Raw genomic sequence first — 24,186 nt, forward strand, 5'->3', positions numbered from 1 at the left:
AGCCCAAGCAATGAAAAAAAGAAATAGATAAATGGGCTCTCCTCAAAATTAAGCACTTTTGTACAATAAAGGACTTTATCGGGAAAGTAAAAAGGCAGCCTATGCAATGGGAGATAATATTTGGAAACCACATTATCAGATAAGGGTTTAATATCCAGAATATATAAAAAGATTCTACAACTCAACAACAAAAAGGCAAATAACTGAATTTAAAAATGACCAAAAGTCATGAACAAACACTTCTAAGAGGAAGTACAAATGGCTAAGAGGCATATGAAAAGATGCTCAACTTCACTGGCTATTAAGGAAATGCAAATCAAAACCAAAATGAGATATCATCTCACACCTACCAGAAAGGCCATCATCAAAAAAACAGAACAACAAGTGCTGGGGAGGATGAGGAGAAAGAGACACACTTATCCAGTGTTGGTGGGAATGTAAAATGGTACAGCTGCTATGGAAAGCAGTTTGGCAGTTCCTCGGGAAGCTAAGTATAGAATTGCCACATGATTCAGAAATTCCATTACTAGGGATATATTCAGAGGAACTGAGGACAGGGATGTTGGTGGACTTTTGCACACTGATGTTTATAGCAGCATTATTTATGATTGCCAAGAGATGGAAGTGGCCCGAATGTTCACTGACGGATGAGAGGCTAAACAGGTTATGATGTGTGCATATGATGGAATATTAAGCAGCTGTAAGACAGAATAAAGTCATGAAGCATGTGGCGATGTGGGTGAGCCTTGAGAACATGGTGCTGGGTGAGACTGGTCAGAAACAAAAGGACAAATACTGTATGGTCTCACTAATATTAACTAACATTAATCAGTGAACGTTGAGAGTTAAAGTTAAGGACACAATTTATTAGGAGATAGGAAGAGGGCAGAGATTGGGCATTTAGTGCTGAAGGAATAGACTGTGCAGCAGGGCTGACTGTAAAAATTCAGAAATGGATAGCACAGACTATCTGATGGTAGCACAATAATGTCAGTACGCTGAATGAAGCTGAGAGTGAATATGGTTGAGAGAGAAGGGCTGGGGCACATATGACACCAGAAGGAAAGATAGAGGATAAAGAGTGAGATGGAATAATTTAAGAATGCCTAGAATGGACAATGATGGCAGGTAAATGTACAAATATAAGAACATTTTTGCATGAGAGAAAGCAAATGAATGTCAACATTGCAAGATGTTGACAATGGGATGATACACAGGAAAAAATACAATCAATGCAAGCTAGGGTCTATAGTCAACAGTAACATTGTAATATGCTTCATTGACTGTAACAAAGGCATTATGCCAGCACTAAAAGTTAACAAGGAAGGGATATGGGTGAGGGGTATGGGATTCTTTGAAGAAGAAAAGGAAAGTCTTCATGTAGATTGTTGTGGCAAAGGCATGTGTATGCGATTATACCAGGAACTACTGATTTTTTACTTAGGTTGGCTTGCGTGATGTGCAGATAAAACTATTTAAAAATGAACAGAGAGAAACAAGTGCTGGAGAAAATGTGGAGAAAGAGATGTACCTACCCCCTTGTTGGTAGGGAAGCTGAGAGGCACAGCCTCTTGGAGGGCAGTGCTGTGGTTCCACAGTAGGCTAGGAGTGGGGTTGCCATATGATCCTGAAACCCCATTGCTAGGTATATACCTGAAGGAACGGAGAGTGAGGACACGAATGGACATTTTGTGCACCGGTGTTTATGGTGGCCGTGTTCATGATTCACAATGGCCTAAGGGTACAACGACCGAGGAGTGCAAGGAGAAACTGTGGTGAAGACAGACTACCGAATACTGAGTGACTACAAGAAGGAATGAAGTTATAAGGCTTGCAGTTAGGTGAATGAACCTTGAGACACTATGTTAAATGAAATGTCAGAAACAAAAAGGCAAAAATTATCATGCTTCACTCATTTGGACTAACTATGATATACAAACTCAGAGAACTGAAGTCGAGAGCATGGGTATCAGGTTGGGGCCTATTGTAAAGGTTCCTAGGTTGTAAGCTCTTATAGCAGTCATATATATTCTGGAGCTGTAACTGTTATTTCTAAATTCTGAGATACTGAGCTATTTGTGTATAACCTGCTTGCTCTCAGAAACTTCAGGTATTTATGTGACACCTGAGACTCAGAGTTAGAGCCCTGAAGCTATGAAAGTCAGCCTTACCCCATATAGCAACTGTTTAAAAAGTTGAAAAAGTGATCAGACTTTGACTACAGATATGAATGAAGCTGATCTGGGTAGAATTAAGATAAATCAGAATACAGGGTAAAGGATTATATGGTCTATATTTTAAAACTTTAACTTCTCTGTGAGATCAAAGGAAGAGATGTTTATTTGGTGCAAAATTTATATTTTGAGTAGTGCATTATCTAATTTAACTTGTATAGTCTATTTATTCAAACACCATAATTATAGGGAATCTCGAATAGGGCATGAGATCTTCTTGGTCTGTACAGGTTAGTGTGATGCCCCGATATATCCCAGCGTAATTTTGACAGAGAATTAAAAATATATATATTTTTGTGAATTGCTGAGTGTATGTATTGGGAATGTTTGTGTTTCTTTCTTGTATTTTTTTTTAATTAATAAAAAATTTCATATATATATATACATATTTGCAAAGTCCCCTTAGGGACTGGGAAGAAAGGAGGAAATATTCAACTTCCCCATCTGGGGAATTCCTGATATTCTCACAAGCAGTGGGGACAACCAATTCAATAGGCTGAGCCCTTGATCTTTGGGTTTGTCCCTATGAAATTTATTCCTGTAAAGGAGAAGTTAAGCCTACTGATAATTATGCCTAAGAGTCACCCCCAGAGAACCTCTTTTGTTGCTCTCTAAGCCAACTTGGCAGGTGAACTCATTGCCCTCCCCTTTAAGTGGGACATAACTTCCAGGGGTATAAATCTCCTCGGCAATGTGGGACAAGACTCCTTGGATGAGCCAGGACCTGGAATCATGGGATTGAGAAAGCTCTCTCAACCAAAAGAGAAAAGAGAGAAAGGAGACAAAATAAAGTTTCAGTAGCTGAGAGACTTCAACCATAGTCAAGAGGCTATCTTGGAGGTTATTCTAATGCATTATATAGCTATCACCTTTTTAGTATAGTATATTGGAGTGGCTAGAGACAAACACCTGAAACTGTTGAACTGTGTTCCAGTAGCCTTGATTCTTAAAGATGACTGTATAAGTATACAGCTTTTACAACATGACTGCGTGACTGCAAAAATATCGCATCATTATAATGCTACCTTTACCCAGGGTATGGATAGAAGAGAAAAAAAATAAGGACAAAAAAAATGAGTATATTGCAATACTAGTGGTCAAATGACAAGGAGGAGTAAGGGGTATCAGATGTATGAGTTTTTATTTTTATCTTTTTTTTTTTCTGAAACAATGCAAACGTTCTGAAAATGATCACGGTGATGAATATACAACTATGTAATGATATTGTGAGCCACTGATTCTATACTTTGAGTGGACTGTATATATGTGAAGATATCTCGATAGAAATAGTTTTTAATGCTATTAAAAATGCCCAAGGGGCGGGCCACGACGGCTCAGCAGGCAGGACCCAGGTTTGACTCCCAGCGTCTGCCTATGCAAAAAAAAAAAAAAAAGCCTAAGGAAGGGTGCATGGATGGTTCAGTGGTAGAATGCTCACCTTCCATGCAGGAGACCCAGGTTCGATTGCCAGAATATGTAACCCCCGCCCCGACACACAACCACCAAAAAAACTCAAGGAGATGAAGAAAACTACAAAGAAAGAACTAAAAGACATCAGGAAAACCATGAGTGAGCAATATGAGAAACTCAGAAGAAACAGAACTTTTAAAAAGAAACCAAACAGAACTACTAGAGTTGAAGTCGACAATAACTAAGATGAAAAATGCCCAGAAGGGTTTCAAGAGCAGATTGGAGCTAGCAGAAGAAAGAATCAGTGACTTGATGACAAGACACTCGAAATGAGTGAGACTGAGGAGCAGAAAGAAAAAAAATATATTGAAAAGTGAAAATAGCTTAAGACAGCTATGGGACACCAGCAGGTACACCAATATATACATATGGGAGTTCCAGAAGGAGAAGAAAGAGAAAAAAAAAGGGAAAGAAGAATTGTCAAAGAAATAATGACAGAGAATTTCCCAAAGTTAACAAAAGATGTGACTATGCACACCCAAGTAGCTCAGAGAACACCAAACAGGATAAATATGAATAAAAATGCACCCTGTCATATATCGATTACACTATCAAATGAAAGGACAAGAGAGTTCTGAAGCCACAAGAGAAAAGCAGTGTGTTTCGTTCAAGAAAGTCTCAATTAAATTGAGTGCCAATTTCTCATCAGAAACCATGGAGGCAAGAAGGCAGTGGGTTGAAAAACTTAATGTGCTGAAGGAAAGCAACTGCCAGGCAAGAACTTTTTATTCAGTAAGACTGTCTTTCAAAAATGAGGGGGAGGTTATAACATTCTTGGATAAACAAAAGCTGAGGGAGTTCATCTACCCTACAAGCAATGCCAAAGGAAGTTCTTCAGACTGAAAAGAAAGGGCACTAGATAGTGGTTCAAAGAAGCATGCAGAAATGAAGACCTGTGGTAAAGGTAACCATTTGGGTAATTATAAATGTCAGTATTTATTATATTGTATTGTTTGCTATGTAACTCTACTTCTTTCTTCCTGTGGGTGCTAAAATGCAAATGCATTAAAAGTAATGACAACTGTAGGTTTTTGGATACACAATGTACAAAGATGTAACAGATGAAAAGAAAAAAAAATAGTGGGGTATAGGAAAAGCGTAAGTGCATTCTATTGAAGTTAAGTTGGCATCAAACCAAATGTGATTATTATAGCATTAGGATGTCAAATTTTAACGCCATGGTAACCACAAGGAAAACAGATAAAATATATACCCAGATCAAATGAGAAGGCACTCAATATGGTACAACACAAAAAAAGCAAATACACATAAAAGTAGGCTTTAATGTTTATTTTTAACTTTAACAGAAATAAGGGACAAAAAAGGTATAAGACTTAGAAAAGCTAAATAGTAGAATGGCAGAAGAAAGTCCTATATTATCAGTAGTGACTTTAAATATAAATGGATTGAACTCTCCAGTCAAAACGCAGAGGTTGGCAGAATGGATACAAATGCATGACCCACCTGTATGTTGTCTGCAAGAAACTCACTGTAAACTCAAAGATAAAGTAGGTTGAGGGTGAAAGGATGGAAAAATATATACTATGTGTGTGGTTTAAAAATATTATTTACCTCAGAAAAACCATGTTTTAATCCTGATTCAATTTTGTGGAGGCAGCTATTCTAATCCTGATTCAGTACTGCAGGTTGGAAACCTTTGATTAGATTATCTCCACAACTATGTGACACACCCAACTGTGAGTGTCACCTTTGATTAGAAGGAGATGTGAGTCCAACCATTCCAGGTGGGTCTTAATTAGTTTATGGGATCCTTTAAAAGAGGAAACGTTTTGAAAGACTCAGAAATGATGGAAGTAACAGGAAACAGAAACCTCAGAGCAGAGGTGACACAGATGCCAACATTTGGAGAACAGAGACACGGATATCTGGAGATGTTTGGATCCCAGCAGGCATCACCCTGAGATGTCAAGCAAGCCAGAACATGGAGAGAGCCAAAGAAAACCAAAAGGTGAAAGCCAGCCCTGGAGAAGCAAAGTGAGGAACCCCCCCCCCCCCCCCCCAGAAACAGAGGCTGAAAGCAACAGAGCCCAGGAACAAGGGACTAGCAAATGCCAGCCATGTGACTACCCAGCTGACAAAGGTGTTCCTGACCCATCAGCCTTCCTCAGAGTAAGTATCTTTCCTAGGATGCCTTAGTTTGGACATTTTTATAGGCTTAGAAGTATAAACTTGTAACTTAGTAAATTCCCCTTTTCAATAGCCATTCCAGTCCTGGTATATCGCATTCTGACAGCTTGCAAACTAACACAATATGCAAGTAGGAACCAAAAGAGATTTGGGGTGGCTATATTAATATTGGATAAAAGAGATTAAGGCAAAAACAGTTATGAGAGACAAAGATGGCTATTACATAGTAATAATGGAGACAATTAAATGAGAAGATGTAATAATTATAAGTATATATGTACCTAGCCGCAGAGTCCCCAAAATACATGAAGCAAATACAGATTTGAAGGGAAAAATTAATGATTCTATATTAATAGTAGGAGACTTTAACTCATCACTCTCAATAATGGATAGAACTTCTAGTCAGAAGATCAATATGAAAGTACAAGACTTGAATGATACCCTAAACCAAAACAGACTTAAGGAATATATAGAGAGCACTACACCCAATGAAAACAGAATACATATTCTTTTTGAATGCACATGGTGCATTCTCCAGGATAGATCATATGTTTGGTCATAAAACAAGCCTCAATAACATCAAAACAATTGAAATCATACAATATATATTCTTCAACCACAACAGAATGAAGCTAGAGATCAAGTGGAAGAAATGGAAAATTCAGAAATATGTGGAAATTAAACAACATACTCTTAAACAACCAATGGGTTAAAGAGGAAATCAGAAGTGAAATTAGGAAATATCTTGAGGAGAATGAAAATGAGAACATAACACCAAAATTTATGTGATACAGTGAAGGCAGTGCTCAGAGGGAAACTTATAGCTCTAAATGTTGACATTAAAAAAGAAGAAAGACTTCAAATCAGAGCCCTAACCTCAAAACTTGGAGAACTAGAAAAAGAAAAGCAAACTAAACCCAAAATGAGAAGAAGGGTGGAAATAACAAAGATCAGAGCAGAGGTAAATGAAATAGAAAACAAAACAAACAAAAAAAACCCCAATAGAATCAACAAAACCAAAAGCTAATTCTTTGAAAAAAAATCAATAAAATTGAGAAACGTTTAGCTAGAAAGAAAAAAAGAGAGAGGATACAAATAATGAATATCAGAATTGAAAAATGGTACATTACTACCGAGCCCACTGAAATAAAACAGTCTATAATAGGATACTATGAACTGTATGTCAATGAATTAAATAACTTAGATGAAATGGACAAATTCTTAGAAACACACAAACTACCTATACTGATTCAAGAAGAAAGAGATGATTTCAACAACCAACTACTGGTAAAGAGATTGTATCGGTAATCAAAACTTCCCAACAAAGAAAAGCCCAGGACCAGAAAAGACTCACAGGGGAACTGTACCAAATATTCCAGGAAGACTTAACTCCAATTCTGTTCAGACTCTTCCAAAAAACCAAAGAGCAGGGAACACTCTGTAATTCATTCTAAAAGGCCAATATCACTCTCATATCAAAGCCAGATCAAGATGCCACAAGAAAACTACAGACCAATATCTCTTATGAATATAGATGCAAAAACGCTCCAACAATATACTTGTAAACCAAATCTAAACAGCATATTAAAAGAATTACACACCATGATCGAGTGGGATTCATCCCTGATATGCAAGGTTGGTTCAACATAAGAAAAGCAATGTAACACACCACATTAGCAGACTGAAGGGAAGAAAACTACATGATCATGTCAACTGATGCAGAAAAGGCATGTGACAAAATCCAGTACTCTTTCTTGATAGAAGGAATTCTAGAAATAGCAGGAAACTTCCTCAACACGATAAAGGGGACATTTGTTGAATATGGAATATGTGCCTAGCATTGGGCTGAGCTGTTTACCTATATTACCTCTAAGTCTCACAGCCATCTCACAAAGTAGATATTGCATCCATTTCGCAGGTCAGGGCCCTGGTTGAAAGCACTTAAAAGCTTTGCTTGAGACCATGTGTCTGGTATCCGGCTGAGCTGGAGGTTGACCTCTGCTAGGTCCTTTGCCCGGGCTCCCTTTCTTTGCCTCCACCACAGGCCACAGTAATGAAATGGTTAAATGTCCCTGGGTGGCAGGGCACCCTCAAACTGGGACAGACAAGGCCTGCTGGAGGGCCTAGGAGGAAAGTGCAGGCCACTGCCCACTACAGCAATGCATTCAAGATGATCTGTGCATCTGTGAACCACCATCCATAACAAAAGCACCCCATAACATAAGCAAAGGTCTCCAGCTTTCCCAGGAATTCTGGTTTGGTATTCACTTCCCTGGAAGTGAACCAAAGAAAGGGGAGACACCTCAAATCCCGACTTCTCGACTTCTCGACTTCCACAGTGTGACATCAGCCGCAGCCCGCCACTGCACAATTAACCAAGAGTGTTCTATTAGCTCTCTACCCTTTCTGAGAAAACACATTAAACTGCTTCCTGGCTCCCAGCAGTCACTGCTTTTCCCCTCTGATTTCCCTCTGAAGTAGGTTAATTAGTCTTTTACCCCTTGTTTGGCCTTTCTCACCCATTCTAAGATAATACCAGGATGTTTATTGTGCTAACTGGAGGGAAAAGAAGTAGACTGTGGTTCTTATGATAAAATCTAAGCACTTCACAATGGCCCACCAGGCCCTCTGTGACTCAGCCCTGCCGGCCTCACCTGCTCACCTCCTCTCTCCACCCAACTCCTCACTCCTCTGCTGCAGTGGTGTCCTTCCCAAACCTCAAAGGCCACCTCAGGGCCTTCTTGTTGACCCTCTGTCTTTCTGGAATGCTCTGCCTCTCCCTTCTCCCACCTTGATGGCTGGTCACCTCCTCAGGGAAGCCTTCCCCAACCAGCTTGCTAAATGTGCCCCTCTCTGCCACCATCCCCAGATGAGGGCTTCCCACAGCACCTGGCATGAGCTGACTCTGAAGCAATCATATTCACAGATGAAATTATTTTTGCTTATGTCTGTCTCATCCACTGGACACAGGATCCATGAGAGCAAGTCTCTCTGTTCACCACATCTACTGTGCCTTGTCCTAGGTGGTTTTGGCAGGGGCAAGTCACTCTTTAACTGAGGAAAGATCTTGAACATCAGTGCAGTGGAATGCGCTGGAAACAGGAGTGGGGTATGCCCACAGAGGGCTCTCCAGCCCCTCACACACCGCCCAGCCATAAGCATCTGACTAGCAGCCTATAGGACAGTGACCTGAGAACCCCCCAAGGCCCCCCTACTGAAGGGGATGGGGCTCTGCGAGGGCACGTGCCTGCTCTCTACAGGTGTTCCTACAGCCCTGTGGCCCCAAGAGGGGTCAGGTCCTCAGGCTAGCCCCAAAGCCCTGGTTAACCTTCAGGAAGCAAAAATAGACTTCTGTGGGCCAGCCTCGGAACCAACCACCCATTACAACATCGTTTTTCTGAGAAAAAGGTCTTCTGGGCCCAGTGCCCTTTAGAAGGCAGCCTGTTGGTAAGCTAAGGGACCTGGGACAGGCTTACCCTTGGCAGATGGTTTCTGAATAGTGAGGACAGAAACTGTCGCATGGTGAACACAAGTCCCAGGTCAGGGGTCATCTCAGGAAGTCCCGTGACCCATCAGGCAAGGACAAATAGCCCCATTTCATAGCTGAGGAAACAGCCTTAGGGCAATCAAGGGCCATAATAACCAAGACCACTGAGCTAGTAAGTGAGCAGAGGGGCACTCACACCTGGTCCGACCCCAGGGGAACCCACTCACAGGGCTGCCTAGGGTGGCAGGCAGGCATCTCGGCCCTGCACTTCGCTCACATCTCACTGCAGGGGACCTGCTTTGGGGGTCAGCCTGTACAAGGGTCTTAGGAGGGGGTAAGGGGGAGGGGCAGAAGCCATGGTTCACTGGGCCAGCTTCTCCTGAGGCCCAGACACCAATCTGAAGCCTTTAACACTCTCACCTTAGCTTCCTGCCATCATCACACATTTAAGCCTTCGTCTCAGGCCCTGCCTGAATTCGGTTCCCTGGCCCATTTGGCCTCTGCTCCTCCCACCCTACCCTCTCCCCACTGCGGTATCATGAGGACAAGGAGGGTCAAGAGGTAGCTGTAGAGGAGAGGAGGCCCCCAAAGATGGCAGTCACCCCTCCCTTGCAGATTCCATTACTATGCAGAGCAACAGGCCAGTGCCTAGGGACTGCAGGACTGAGAAGACGACAGAGAAGGAGGCACTGCTGCGTCTGGAGGACCCACTGTTAGGGGAGGAGTCAGAAGGTGAGAGGGACTAAGGGATTAAGTTCCACTACAGTGAGGTGTGGAGTCTTGGAAAGTCTAAGAACGCTGAGAAGTTTGAGCCCACAAAACTGCCTCCTGCCTCAGGGAGCAGGGTTCATTTTTAGAAATCAGTGGCCAATCACTTGCAATCACCCCCTGACAACAAGGTTCAGGAAGAGGGCTGGAGAGGGAGGGAAGGGCTGTCTTCACAGTTTGGGAACTGCCACACTGAGTGGTCACCCTTGTCTATCCACCCACCTAGACATCAGAACAATCAGGGGTTAGGAAGAGACGGGACCCAGGTCTGGGCAATGACATTCACCTTGGCTCTTGACCTCAACACGGGTGGGTGGTGGCCAATGCAGTGGCAGGTGGGTATGGACGTCTAGGTGTGGATGGAGTCCTGGGGATGGGGTGGGTAACCCTCAGTCTCCCCCACCCCATGGTCAGGGCGGGGGGTCTCCAAGCTGGCTGTGGTGGAGAACAGCAGGCTCCAAACTGGCCCTCCCAGCTTGTGCACAGAAGCCCCCAGGCCCACAGATACTCTGCGTTTTCCCACTTGCCTTCCAAGGCTGGGGCCCTTTTTCCAGGCTGTGGGGCCCACAATCCCTTTCTGCAAATATCTGAAGGGCACTTTAAGACAAGAGGGATTTTATTCTGTGCATCTTTCATGGGCAGGCCTTGGACCAGGAAGTAGGCATGACTTGGAGGAAGAATTTGCCTTGCTCCCTAGGGAAGAGCTACCAGCAACGGGAAAAGCTGCCACAACAGGTAGTAGGCTCCCTGTCCCCAGAGGTATTCAATCAGAGACTGGTGGGCCAGGCATCTGGAGATAAAGATAGTTGCAAAGGGAACCCTGCCCTGGGGGAAGAAATTCCACAGACCCTTTCCCATTCAGAGGGTCTAAAATTCTCTCCATTTCACGGAGAGTTTCCTTAGCTTTATGAGTCTCAGTTTTTAAGGAACTTAGGAATTTTTAGAGGATCAAAAGTTTTGGGAAGAGTGAGTGGGCGAGAGAGTGCATTTCATTAAACATGTGTCAGTATTTCCACGTAAGGGTTGCCAAAATGGCTTGCCCAGGGGGTGATACTGCACACGCTGCCACCTGGAGAGAGCAAGACATACTCATACTGCCCCCACACCAAGGCAGCAGTGCTGCCCACCCCACTTTAACTTCTTCCAGCCCAAGTCCAGGTTTCAGGTATAACCACCTCTTTCATGCCCCAGCCTCTCCAACTTTCCCCCACGAAGGGGAAAACATCTAGTGGTTTCAGAACTGACCCTCCTGATGCCTGACTCAGCCTCAACTTCCTCAGAGAGCGAGCCGGCCAGGAGTAAACAGCCACTTCCCTGGGCCTGGGCCCGGTGGGCAAGTCCAGGAGTCTCCCTAGCTACCCACAGCTCAACGTCCCAGGCCCCTGCGGCAAAGCTGCTGTCAGCCCGGAAGCTCCACCTCTGGCCATTGGCTGGCTTGCATGAGTCAGAAGATCGTGGGGGACCAGCAGGCAGAAGATGGGTAGCTTTACTCCCCAGTGTGAAATGCAAATATCCTGAAATCCAGACTGAAGCGACAACTCTTTCCCAAAAGTTCAGGAGGAGGAGACTGTCTTGGTGAAACCTTGCTGCTTGGCATCCCTCGACACCCGCACCCCTCTGTGGTGTCAGCAGCCAGCTGGTGATTCCATGGCCAGTGTGATTTGCAAGCGTGGCAGATTGGGGGAAGTCACTTCTTCATTTTCCAGGACACAAAGAGGGATGCCCACAAAGCAGTCAAGGCCCGAGGAAGGGCCTGAGCTTCCCATCTCCATGAGTAGGAGAGGAAGTCACTGGGCAGAGCAGGTCCTTCTCTCAGGAGCAGCTGGGTGGACGGGTCTCTGGCCAGAGCTGGGGCACTGCAGCTGCTGAGGGTCTTCAAAGGTCCCAAAAGGCCTCCTGCCACATGGGACAGGGGAGCCATTCTCCAGATGGGTGATTGGCACTAGATCCTGAGCCTGCTGCAGGCGCCATGGAACCAGGAAGATCTGGCAGTCCCAGGAGAGCCCCCATAGGCATTCACCCCACATAGAGGGCGGGCTGTGCAGGCACTGCTGCAGCTGTCATGGGGACCGGATGACAAGGCCCCATCCCTCGACTTCTCCTTTGACTCAGGAGAAACAACCACAGGAGCTGGCTCGGTGACCACAGGGGGCACAATGACTGTAACCAGGGGCTGGTTGCATGCCAGGCTGAGTGGAATATACTTCTGAGACCCAGGGCAAGGGTACAGGTGGGGTCTTGGACAGCCTCAAGGCCTGCACTCTTGCTTGGTGGGCTCAGCCTTGTGGTCTGGGCCTGATTCCCGGGGCCCCAGCAGAAGGCAGGCTGCCCAGCCCCTGCCCATTGGCTGCCCCAACAAGCACCACCATTCAGATCCAGCCCCCTTGAGTGTCTCTCATACACAAGCCCAAGTTCCCCTCAGGTCTGGATTAGGGGGTGGCCAGCAAGGGGGTACAAGCAGAGACCACCAGATCCCTTCTGGGTGGATGGGCTGGTCACCACCAGATGCTGGAACCTCAGTTCAGGCCAGGTGGGCCTCTGCCCCCCAACCTGGGGCCACCAGTGCTGCTCTGGGCTCCCAGGGGGACCCCTGGCTGCCCTCCTGGCCCCAGACCAGGCCAGGACTCACTTCCCAGAGACAGTTGTGGGCAGGGGGTCCTCCTTCCCTTCTTCCTCCACCGAGAACATGACATCCCCACCGCTGCCCAGGGGTGGCTCTGTCTCTTGCTCTGGGTAGCCAGGCACGTGGTCCACCTCCAGCTGCTCCTCGAACTCAGGCCCCACTGGCACCACCAGGCCCCGGCCCTCGGCCACCTCGGTCTTCACAGTCCCCACAATCACTGTGTCAGCCTTCATGATGTAGATTTTCTCTGCAAGACAAAGGGAGGGGTGAGGTGGGGGGCCAAAGCCCTGGCTGGGAGAGAGGACAGGAGGCAGAGGAGCATCCTGGTACCTGCCTGGTCTGTGGGAATTTGGGCAGATGACACAATCTCTCCAGGCAGGTAACGCACCAGCCTTCCAGAGACCTGAGCTAACGGAGATCATGCAGTGAGGACAGATGATTAGAGCAATGAAGAACAGGTCTGCTGGGGGCTGGCGGGGGAGGCTTGAGACTTTCTCGGCACTTATTCAGGGATGGATGAGAAAAGAGGATTCATGGTCAGGAGAGAAAGTGAGTCAAGGGAAAGAAGAAGGTGACGGCAACAGTGACAAAAGCACCACAAAAGGCCCTGCAAGGCAGACAGCTGCTATCCCCATTTTGCAGGTAAGGGGTGTGGAGCCCAGAGAAGTTAAAGGACCTGCCCATGGTCACCAGGTACTCAGCAGAAACCGCCAGACTCCCACCCCACCTGGTGGTCCTTTCTGCTCCCTTGGGGCCAGGCAGAGGGTGGCAGGCTGGTGAGCAGGGGGCCACAGAGCAATGGGGCAGGGCCCAGCCACGTGCCTGAAGCAGAAGTCTAGGCAGACCAGCTCAGCCCAGTTTTCACACCACAAATGCTACATGCCAGGACCCTCCTCAGTTCCAAGCCATCCAGGACAGCTTGTCACCCACGGAAACCTCGGCCCTAATGCTAATCAACAGCAGCCAGTGATTGGAACATCCCTGCTTGCTGTGGGCCCACACATGGCCTGCTGGTCGCCCCCCAATCCCTCCCATCTCCTCCATAGCCGTGCCCACCTGGCACACAGTGGATGCTGGGCAGACCAAGCCTGACCCACAACAGGCCTAATCCCCAATCCAATGCAGAGCCTCTAGCATTGTTTTGGTGAGTGGGGACACAGATGTCTGGGAGCTAAGGTCCCAAGGAGCTAGAAAGTGGGGACACCTGGAATGTGCCAGATCCCCTGACTTAGAACCGCCCAGCTTCTGATGACCTCAGGCTCTGGGGAGGCTGCCCTGCCCTGGACTCTGGAGGCTGAATGGGGGACCCAAGACTCTGGAGCTGGGGTAGGCCTGAGAGATCAGAGACCCCTGCCGCTCTGGATATCCAGGTTGCATGCCTCCAATTCAGGAACCCCAAAAAGAATCTCAAAGGCCCCCACCCTCAGCCCCATTGCATAATGTAGGCCCTTGTTTTTGTTTCTAAAAAGGAAGTGTTCAAAATAGCAGTGAGAACTAGATGGGGGGATCAAGAGAGCAGGACGAGAGAGAAAGCAGGGCCCCACGCCCAGAACACGCCTTCCACCAAGGCCTGTAGGGCTCTCACCCTGGGACCCTGATCTGCAGGGCTGGGCTAATGAGGGGGCCAGAAGGCGGGGGAGAGGAAGAAGGGAGGGGTTCCTGGAGGGGAGGGGAGGGGAGGTGAGAGAGGGCACAGAGGACTTGGGGTGTGGTGGAGTGGATGGGGGCAGGGTGTTTAGGTAGAAAAAGCCAGAGCTGGCGGCCAGGCCTCTCCCCACCCCAGCCCCCCCACATATTCAGAGTCCCGATTCCTCCGGCTCTGCCTCCCTCACAGGGCTGCCTATCCCCCAGAGTGTGTTTTGCGGGGAGGGGTTCTGCAGAAGCTGCTTGGACTTTCTGCCTCACCCAGGGGTCCAGAAGTCTGGGAAGTCGCTTTTGTAAGGGGAGAGGGGGGCGGGGAAAGGTATGAAAGTCCTTCAGCCTTCCTCAGGCCCCACGCCCCTGCATCTGGGAACCGGATGGTGGCCGTAGGGATGGAGGGGCCGGTCCTCTGGGTAGTATTGGGGCCACAAGAGGGTCACTTATCTCTGGGGTATCCAAGAAAACCTCCCAGACCTCTGACCCCGCCACAGTGGAGAGTGTGCCACTGCCTATCCTCCCAGAAGGCTGGCCCCAGGGCCGGGAAGGCCGTCCAAGGCTGTGTCCAGGGAGCCTGGCGCCTCCTCCATCCACCCCGTAAACACTCCATGGGCCCTGCCTGCAGACTTCCAGGCAGTGCGCTCAGCACCAACCCAAATGTTCAAATTAGGATTTCTTAGGAAACCCGAAAGAGAAGCTTTTAATTAATGGTATTTCCCCAAAAACATTCTTTTCAAATGAACTTGCTAAAAGGTACAGTTCCAAAAATTCCAGTTGGTACAAAAGGCTCCAACCTGAAGATTCTATCAGTGTCTACCAAGGAAATGTGCAGAACAAATTACAAATGCCTTTAGCATTAGCCAAATGCTAGTTACCCCTTCAGAGAAGACAGAGAAGGGCCCGCTGATGCCCAGTCCCCAGGGAGCTCACACCAAATGTTGGGGACAGTCCTGTAAATGCACAGTCCCACTGCTGGGGTGCTAAAGACACAGGTTGGGGGAGTCTAGGGTGAGGGAGCACAGCAGAAGGGCACCTCGCCTAGACAAGAAAATGGAGAGAGCAGGGAAGCCTTCCCGGGGAGGAGGCAATTAAGCAGCATCCCACAGGACCTCAGAAATTAAGTCGACTCAAAGGACAGGGGAATTGGCTGTTCCAGGTGACAAAGCAGCTCCCCCAAGGGCCTGGAAGCGAGCCAGGGCTATGTACACTCATGAACCTACTGCTAAGTGGGAAGCTGGGGAATTAGGAGAAAAGGTGAATCTGGCAGGGTACGGCCCACTCAGGACCAGCCTTGGTGAATCTGGCAGGGTACGGCCCACTCAGGACCAGCCTTGGTGAATCTGGCAGGGTACGGCCCACTCAGGACCAGCCTTGGTGAATCTGGCAGGGTACGGCCCACTCAGGACCAGCCTTGGTGAATCTGGCAGGGTACGGCCCACTCAGGACCAGCCTTGGTGAATCTGGCAGGGTACGGCCCACTCAGGACCAGCCTTGGTGAATCTGGCAGGGTACGGCCCACTCAGGACCAGCCTTGGTGAATCTGGCAGGGTACGGCCCACTCAGGACCAGCCTTGGTGAATCTGGCAGGGTACGGCCCACTCAGGACCAGCCTTGGTGAATCTGGCAGGGTACGGCCCACTCAGGACCAGCCTTGGTGAATCTGGCAGGGTACGGCCCACTCAGGACCAGCCTTGGTGAATCTGGCAGGGTACGGCCCACTCAGGACCAGCCTTGGTGAATCTGGCAGGGTACGGCCCACTCAGGACCAGTCTTGGTGAATCTGGCAGGGTACGGCCCACTCAGGACCAGCCTTGGTGAATCTGGCAGGGTACGGCCCACTCAGGACCAGTCTTGGTGAATCTGGCAGGGTACGGCCCACTCAGGACCAGCCTTGGTGAATCTGGCAGGGTACGGCCCACTCAGGACCAGCCTTGGTGAATCTGGCAGGGTACGGCCCACTCAGGACCAGCCTTGGTGAATCTGGCAGGGTACGGCCCACTCAGGACCAGCCTTGAAGATCAGAATCAGGATCCTGGGACTCACTCGGAAGGCAGCAGACAGCCGCTGAAGGGTTGTAAGCAGGGGAGGGATACGGACAGATAGAGAAAACACTCTGGTTGTACCATGATGGAGAGAAACTGAGGCAGCAGAGCTGGAGAGCAGCTGTCATTTGGGGCATGCTGGGTGCCAGGGACAAGCCATGGGCTTCAGAGTCTGGCAGGCGTGGGGGGAGTCCCAGCTCAGCCACTGAGCAGCAGTGTCACCATTTCACCTCCCTGAGCCGCGATTTCCCGGTTGTAAAATGGGAAGAAAAGACACTCCCTTCAGAAGGCCAGGGTATGACAGAGGTGATGTTTGCAGTGTGGCATGTCTTGTCACTGGTGTATCTTCCTCCTGTCCCCTCAGGGGCTCTGTGCCTGTTACGGGAGGGAGTCATTGCTCGCTTTGCTAACAGTGGGCATCGTGCTTGCCACTCCACACTCCACACTGCACCTCTGCTTTGCGTTACTTCACTGAATTCTCAACAATAGCTGAATGAAGGAAGTGCTGCCACTATTCCTATTTTACAGAAATGGCAACTGGCTAAGGGGGCAAAGCAAGCTGCGTCACATACTGGTGCTGGTTCAAAGCTGTTTATACCCCAGAGAAGGCCATGTTCTTTTAATCCATTCCTGCGGATGCAGACCGAGTGTGGACCTTTCCGTCAGGCTGTTTCACTTGAGATGCGATCCAGCCCAATGCAGGTGGGTCAAAATCTGTTACTGGTGTCCTTTGTGAGAGTACAAAGGACAGAAAAAGCTGAGAGAGAACTTAGAGTGACATGCCCAGAGAAGTTTGGAGAAAGCTTAGAGAAAAGGTCCCTGGAGGAGAGAGAAATGTACCAGAGAAGCTAAGAGAGGACTTACAGAAGCTTAGAGAGGAAGCTATCAGAACCAGAAGCTGAAAGCAATGAGACCCAGGAGCAAAGAACCAGCAGACAGCAGCTAGGTGCCTTGTTATCTCACAGGGAAACCCAAATGGCAGCAGCCTGTCATCAGAGTCCAGGTATCATCCTGTTGATGCCTTAATTGGGACATTTTCATGGCCTTAGAACTGTAAATTTTAAGTTAATTAATCCCCATTGTAAAAGCCGATCCGTTTCTGGTATATTACGTTCCAGCAACTTTAGCAAACTGAAACACACGCCTAGGTTTAACTTTTGTTTACCTCTTTCACAAGCATTTCCTCCTTGTGAGGGCTGGCAAAAAAATCCTCTTGATCTTCCATACTGGACCTCCAGCCTGGGCCCAGTGGTTCCTGACCCGAGATGCCAGGCCTAGCACCCACCTCTCCTGTCCCCGGCCCTGGCACAGGTGACTCACCGATCTTGTTATTGGTGTGTTCTGCAGTCACTTGGGGATCAGGAAGGTCCCTGGGGGGCTCGGGGACCCCATCTGGGCTGGCTTCCAGCAGCCTTAAGCTCTCCGGGCAGACTGTCCCTGCACTGGTGCAGGTTTCCACCGCTGCGGTGCTCATTAACCCCAACTCTTCTGTGTCCGGCTCTGCCACCAATACGCTTCTCCTGATCTGCAGTGGACACAAAGGAAGTAGGCTTTGATACCAGGCAGCCCCAGCCTCCCCAAACCTGTGAACTGGACAGTCCCCTTTTCTTTGTTTCGATAGACCCTAGCGACTCTCTCCCTCTTAGCCTGAAACTGCCATGAGCCACCCCCAGACGTCTAAGCCCTGATCGCATGACGTCCCCATGTGGGGCATTCAGTCGGGCTGCTTGTAACTTATATCAGGTATTAGAATAACAGCCAGCCACCCAAAGGTGCTTATTCTGTGCCCTGTTCTAAGTCTCTAATCTACACAGATCCTCACCACCACCCGAGGGTAGGTAATGTTAGCACCTACCCATTTTACACAGCAGAAAATCAAATCAAACAACTTGCTCAGAGTATACAGTTAGTAAGCACCTGAGCCAGGATTTGAACCCTTGCAATTTCACTCCAGATCCACATTCATAAGCTCCTGAGTCTATAAGAACCAGCCCCAGGCTTGCCACTTCCTGGGGCCCTCCCCCATCAGCCAGCCCCTCACCTCCTGTGAACCACGCACATGGTACCAGCCTTGCCTGGCACTGCCCCAAACTCTGGGCCTCAGCTATTTCTTCTGTAAAATGGGACAGCAGTACCCACCTCTGAGGGTTGTAAGGACTACCCAAAGTCATTTCTATAAAGCACCAAGCAAGGTGCCCAGCACATAGTAAGAGCTCAATATGTAGTAGCCAATTAAAAAAATTTTTTATGTTATTAACTTGTCATCTCAGCGATGGGGATGTCACTCAGAAGGAGCGAAGGAGAAAAGGGGTAATAAGCATGGGCTTCCTCCTGACTAGACCTGGCACCCAAAGTGGCCAGAAGCAACTCCACTGTCTGACCAGCCCCTGTGGAAGTCCCCGGCAGGGTGAGCCAGGAGCTGGAGGCCCAGTGGGGGCAGGGCTCCCCATTCTTGGCCAAGGCCTGGCTGAGGCCCCAGGCGAGGACCTACGAGGCTCAGAGCTTCCTGCAGGGGGGCAGACCCAGCCTCACCCGCAGGCAGAGCCCAGGCCCCAGAAATGTGGAAGGCACACAACCCATCTCACAGCTCTCAGCACCAAGAGGTCTGTTAGGGAAAGGGTCTGAATAGGGGCAAAGCTGGAATAGGGGCAGGGAAGGGGCAACTTACTGTTGGGCTCCTCCTGGGTCTGGAATCTGCAAAACAAAAAGAGCAGCCACTTCACCAAGGAGACTGCAGCCATCTGGCCCCACCCCACCCTACCAGTGGCAAATGGCACCCCTGGATCATAGAGGGTACTGAGCTCTGGTCCGGGAACCAGGACCTCAGTCTGGAGAATGGGTATGAGTTTCAGGGTCAGTGCCCAGGCACAGGCCCGGGATCTCACTTTTTGGTGCCAGCCTCTCTAGTGGCAGGTGTTGGGTTTGGCACCTCTGGGGAGCCACCTCCCCCTCAGCCATTCTCACTGCAAGTGGGCTGAGCCAGTCAGCATGCTGCCCCCCACCCTAACCCCACCCCCAAGTAACTGGTTCGGGAGACACACAGCACTCAAATGGAGCACAGAAGGCTGCGCTGGGTCACAAGCTGGTGTGTAGTAGCCACCATGGTTAGGTCTGGAGAGGCCAGAACTTCCCAGAGAACCACAAGACACTTAGGTGGAGCACCTCTGGGCAGGGTGGCAGAGAGAAAATGCACCCTGAATTCTGCACCCAGACATGCCTGAAGCCAACCTACCCTGGAGGCTCTTGGGGCTTGGGCCAGTCTGAGTTGGGTTTTTTATTATGTGTGCCCTAAAGAGCCCCCACTACCACCTCAAGGAGAACAGCTGTCCCCTAGTTCCCCATTTCTCTCAACCCCACCATTCTGGGGGCTCTGGAGGTATTTCGATTCAATACAGTGATTATTGGGGCACCATATCTTCTCATCCCAAATCCCTACCCTCCACTCCAACTTTTCTTTCATATTAAATATGGTGCCTGGTCATGAGGCTGACGCTCACCCACAGCCATCGGCCACTGAGAAAGCTGGACACGGTGCCCAGGCATCCAGTCCTCCATGGGGCAAACCAGCTCTGAGCCACAGACGGTCCTCCAGGGACGCAGAGCTGATACGGCTCCCCAGCAGACCAACCACCCATGGATACTCGGGGTGTGTTTTTTTTAGGTATGCATCTCTGATTAGAGAAATGTGCTGCTAAGATGCCAGCATGCTAGCTACTCCTGATTTCATCAGTTCGGGGGAGCCAACAGCCCCGAGTCCCAGCCAACCTGCTCACAGAAGGCGGGCCCGCTTAGACATATGAGCAAGTCCTACAGTTTGACAATGACACTTAGACTCCGAAAGGGCTTGGGAAACACTCCTTCTTGTACCTTCTAAATGAAGTGATCAGGCGGAATGCATCTAAGGGGGAAATGGCCCCAAATGACGATCAGAGACATCCATGTGTGAAATACCCTGACTGGCTCCTGAGCACACGGGGTGGCTCATCCACCTAAGGACGAGGTTTCCCGCAGAGCGCGCAGGAGCCCAGCCTTGTTCCCGCCAGGCAGCATTGCTCAAGCCACCACTTGGGAAATGCTCTCTGGCCCAGGGCACATTCTTTTAAATGATGTCAGTAAAGCCAAATGAGATCTGAAAACAGCCAACTGTTATTTGGTGCCAAGTCACTGGGGTGGCCAGGGGGTGGAAAAAAGTGTGTGACAAAGACAAAATACATTAAAAATTATAAAACTCGTTCTTGGAGAGGAAGTGGGTGAAGAGGAGCACCAGGCAGCACCCGTCCTGTCAAAGGCTCCATCTTTTCACAGGAGCAGGCATCTGGCACTGAAACCCTGACACCCTTTGACCCAGTAATTCCTCTTCGGAAGTAACCCAGAAGAAATCAAGAAGACAGTGCACAGCAGTGGTATTCACAATGAATGAAAACTGAAAACAAGCCAGATGCCAGCAACGAGGCAGCTGTGCAGCCTGGAGTGGGGCCTTGCTGGCTGCGAAGCCCCTGTCCAGGGTGAACTCGCCTTGCCAAGCCTCAGTCCTCCCATCTGGAGAATGGGAGTGACCACACCGACTCAGGAGGGCTTTTGCGAAGCTTCACCTGAGCTATCACAAGCGAAGGTGCCCAGCGACAAATCAGGCTGCGCCCCTGAGCTGAGAGGACGTGATGAAAGGACATTCTGCTTCTCCCTCTGTTGCCCTTTCCCAAAACCAACAACCTGGCCAAAACGTGACAGAAACTCCACACAGACCCCCACAGAGGGCCTCCTGCCAAATGCCAACCGATTCTCTACCCAACCATTGCGGCCATCAAAACAAGGAAAGTCTCAGAATGTGTCCCAGCCCACGGGAGCCCAAGGAGATGACAAGTAAATGTGAGGTGGTGTCCTGGATGGGATCCTAGGCAGATAAAGGACATTAAGGAAAAACAAAGGGGATCTAGATAACCTACATATGGACTTTAGTTCACAAAATGTATTGATACTGGTTCACTGATTGTGACAAATGTACATGCTAAAGCCAGACAGCAGCAACAGAGCGGTCTAGAGGTGAGCTATTTGGGAACTCCCTGTACTCTCTTGTTCTGTAGATCTAAAACTGTTCTAAAAAGTAAAACCTATTGAATTTTTTAATGAAACAGTTAAAAAGGGGAGGTGCCACGATGCCCCATAAGGTTCAGGATGTTAACATGCTTGGCACTGGAAAGAAAATCAGCATTCACTACTGACCCTCAGAAACAATGTTAAAATAATGTAAAGTTTAAAAAGACAGAATCCAATAAAGTACTGGCACCTGCCTACAGCAGGGCTGCAGCTGGTGCGTGTACTCTGATGGAGAGCCAAAGCAAATATTGCCAAGTCCAAAGGTCAAATTTTGTGAGTGCTCTTCCCCTAAAACTTGCCTCAGTCCACCGTCTTCACCTACTGGTTTGTTTGCTTTGTGGAAGAACAATGATCTTCTCGTAAACCCATCCAGCCCCGCAGGGCACAAGTCCGGGAACAGGCTGACCGCGGCAGCCCCACTAGGAGAAGTGCCTGGTGCCTGGGACTGCTCCGAAGACCATTCACACGGAGCACGTGTGAGTTCTGACCTGTGATTCAAAGCTCTTGTCCCTTCCACCCAGCCTCATTCTCATCCTTTTGGTGCCATCCCTCTCTGGCCTGTCATTCCCGGCTGCTCCGGGAAAGCAGAACAAGCCCAAAGAAGGAGCTGGACAGAGGGTCAGCCGGGCTGTGGCAAGAGGCACCGCTCAATTCAAATCCTGCTTCTGCCAGGGCTCCTTGGAGACACAGCTGATTCCAGGGCTGGGGAAAATACAAGAGAAACCTGGAACATCTTAAAGTAAAGAAAGCTCAAAAAATATTAGGATGGGAGTGTGTCAAAGGGATGCAGAAGCCTGCTAGAAGGGGCTCCAGCTGGCCTAATCCAGGACCATTTGAGCATCAAAATAAGGAAGGAAGCAACAAGTTATAACCATCGAAGAAAGTGGGGATCCCTGAATCCATATAGACTTAAGAATATAAATGAATAAAATGAAAGCTGGATAAGGAGTAGGGTTTTTGCAAAGTCTCAAAGTGCCTCCCCACAAAATGCTGAGTAATTACCAAGGAGTAAAGAGTCATTTCACAGTGGAGAAGCCTGGCAAACACTGCCCTAATCAAGGGCTCAAAGAAAACATCACCAGAAAAAGGATAACTGAAACCTAGCAGGACACAATGACAAAAGCTCAGCATCCTTCTGAGATATTTCGAGATGCATGACCTGACTCCAACAAGAAAAAGCAGACAGACCACAGTGAGTGACAGCCAGGAAATCACTGGCCTATATTCTTTGAAAAGTGTCAAGGCCATGAAAGTCAAGGAAAAGACTGAGGAACTATTTCAGGTTGAAGGAGGCTAAAAAAACTCGACAACTAAATGCACCACATGATTCTGAACTGAACTCTTTCGCTACAAAGGACATTACTGGAACCATTACTGGCACACACTGGAAAGTAATTACTGGAACCATTATCACCACAGACTAGGTGGTGGTAATGAATCAAGACGAACTCCCTGATGTTTATGGTTTGATCGCCGTCATGTAAAAATATCCCTCTGTTTGCATGAAATACACACAAAAGTTTTTGGGGCAATAAGTCATCAAGTCAGCACCTTATTCTCACGTGGTTCAGGAAAAACCGGTCCTTCGTATTGCACTTGGGACTTTTCCATAAGTTTGAAATTTTTCAATACAATAAAAATTTTCTTTTCAACATACACCTGCCTATAATGACCATAATGCCCATTAAATGAAGAATTTAAACCAGTGGTCCTTAATTAGGGGTGATTTTCCCACCAGGGGACATTTGGGGAGGTCTGGGGCATTTTTGGTTGTCCCAGCTGGAGGATACTGGTGTATCTGGTAGGGAGAGACCAAGGATGCTGCTCAACAGCCCACCATGCACAGGGCAGCCCCAACCACTAACAATCATCCACTCCCAGAGGCCAACAGTGCCAAAGGTGAGAAGTCCTCTTTCAACCATGATTTCAATGACAACAGCAAACAAAATTCCGGCCCTGGTGCTTACTAACCAAGTGGCCTGGGACAAATTACATCATCTTCCTGTGCCTCAGTCACCTCATCTGTAAAATGGGGGTGATAATAGTCTCACAAGCCTGGTAGGGGGAATGAAATGAAATTAATGAAGGGCTTTGCAAATGCTGCCACAGAGGACACCATAGTGAAGTGAAATCAATTTGAGAGATGGTTGGGGAGCACCTCACAAGCACCTGTACAACTCCTACTGTACTGTTTAAGCACCAAGAGACCTTCCAGCCCTAGAGTTTCGGGGCATGGAGGGGTAGGGAGCACATTCCTGTCAGGCTCCTCTTTAGTCCCTCATGGATGTGACAATAACTGACACTGGACTGACTGAAAGCTCAGGAGAACAAGGACAGTTTCTGTCTCCAGCATTCAGCCTGCATCTAGAAGGGCTCAGTGAAGACGGCTTGAATAGAGGAATGAGTGAACAAATGAGTGGATGCTACCCTTTGCCCCTTCAGCACCTATGCTCCAGAGGGAACAGGGAATCCATCTCGCCCAGTCCGCTCTCAGCCAGCACCCTGCATGCCTCTCCTGGCCTCACCTTCCGTATCTGGGGGTTGGCCCAGGCCCCAGGGGCCCACGGGAAGCCAGTGGGCCAGAAGCCAGCAGGCCAGAAGCAACGTCAACTGCTGAGTCTCAGCACTTAGCTCCTCGTAGATCTGCTTCTGAAGGAAAGGTGCTTTTTTTCTCTTGCCCTT

General features: G+C 48.5%; 1 protein-coding gene and 1 long non-coding RNA gene across 9 annotated transcripts in view; one reads left to right on the plus strand and one right to left on the minus strand.

Annotated features, from left to right (window-relative positions):
• Positions 1-8,174: 8,174 nt before the first annotated feature.
• Positions 8,175-24,186, minus strand: part of TNFRSF8 (TNF receptor superfamily member 8) — a 54,740-nt gene continuing 38,728 nt past the window's right edge. For all 8 annotated transcript variants that reach the window (XM_077151266.1, XM_077151265.1, XM_077151259.1 and 5 more), the window contains 3 exons: positions 19,079-19,104; positions 17,731-17,935; positions 8,175-12,977 (listed from right to left, as the gene is read on the minus strand). In XM_077151266.1, coding sequence (XP_077007381.1) covers positions 12,733-12,977; positions 17,731-17,935; positions 19,079-19,104 — 476 coding nt within the window. In that variant the 3' untranslated portion in view covers positions 8,175-12,732. The remainder of the gene's footprint in view (positions 12,978-17,730; positions 17,936-19,078; positions 19,105-24,186) is intronic.
• Positions 9,843-17,169, plus strand: LOC143674909 (uncharacterized). Its single transcript, XR_013171280.1, has 3 exons — positions 9,843-10,071; positions 10,750-10,842; positions 16,939-17,169. It is a non-coding gene; the product is annotated as an uncharacterized LOC143674909 (long non-coding RNA).

The sequence above is a fragment of the Tamandua tetradactyla genome, chromosome 2 (genome assembly GCF_023851605.1).
Source record: "Tamandua tetradactyla isolate mTamTet1 chromosome 2, mTamTet1.pri, whole genome shotgun sequence".
NCBI lineage: Eukaryota > Metazoa > Chordata > Mammalia > Pilosa > Myrmecophagidae > Tamandua > Tamandua tetradactyla.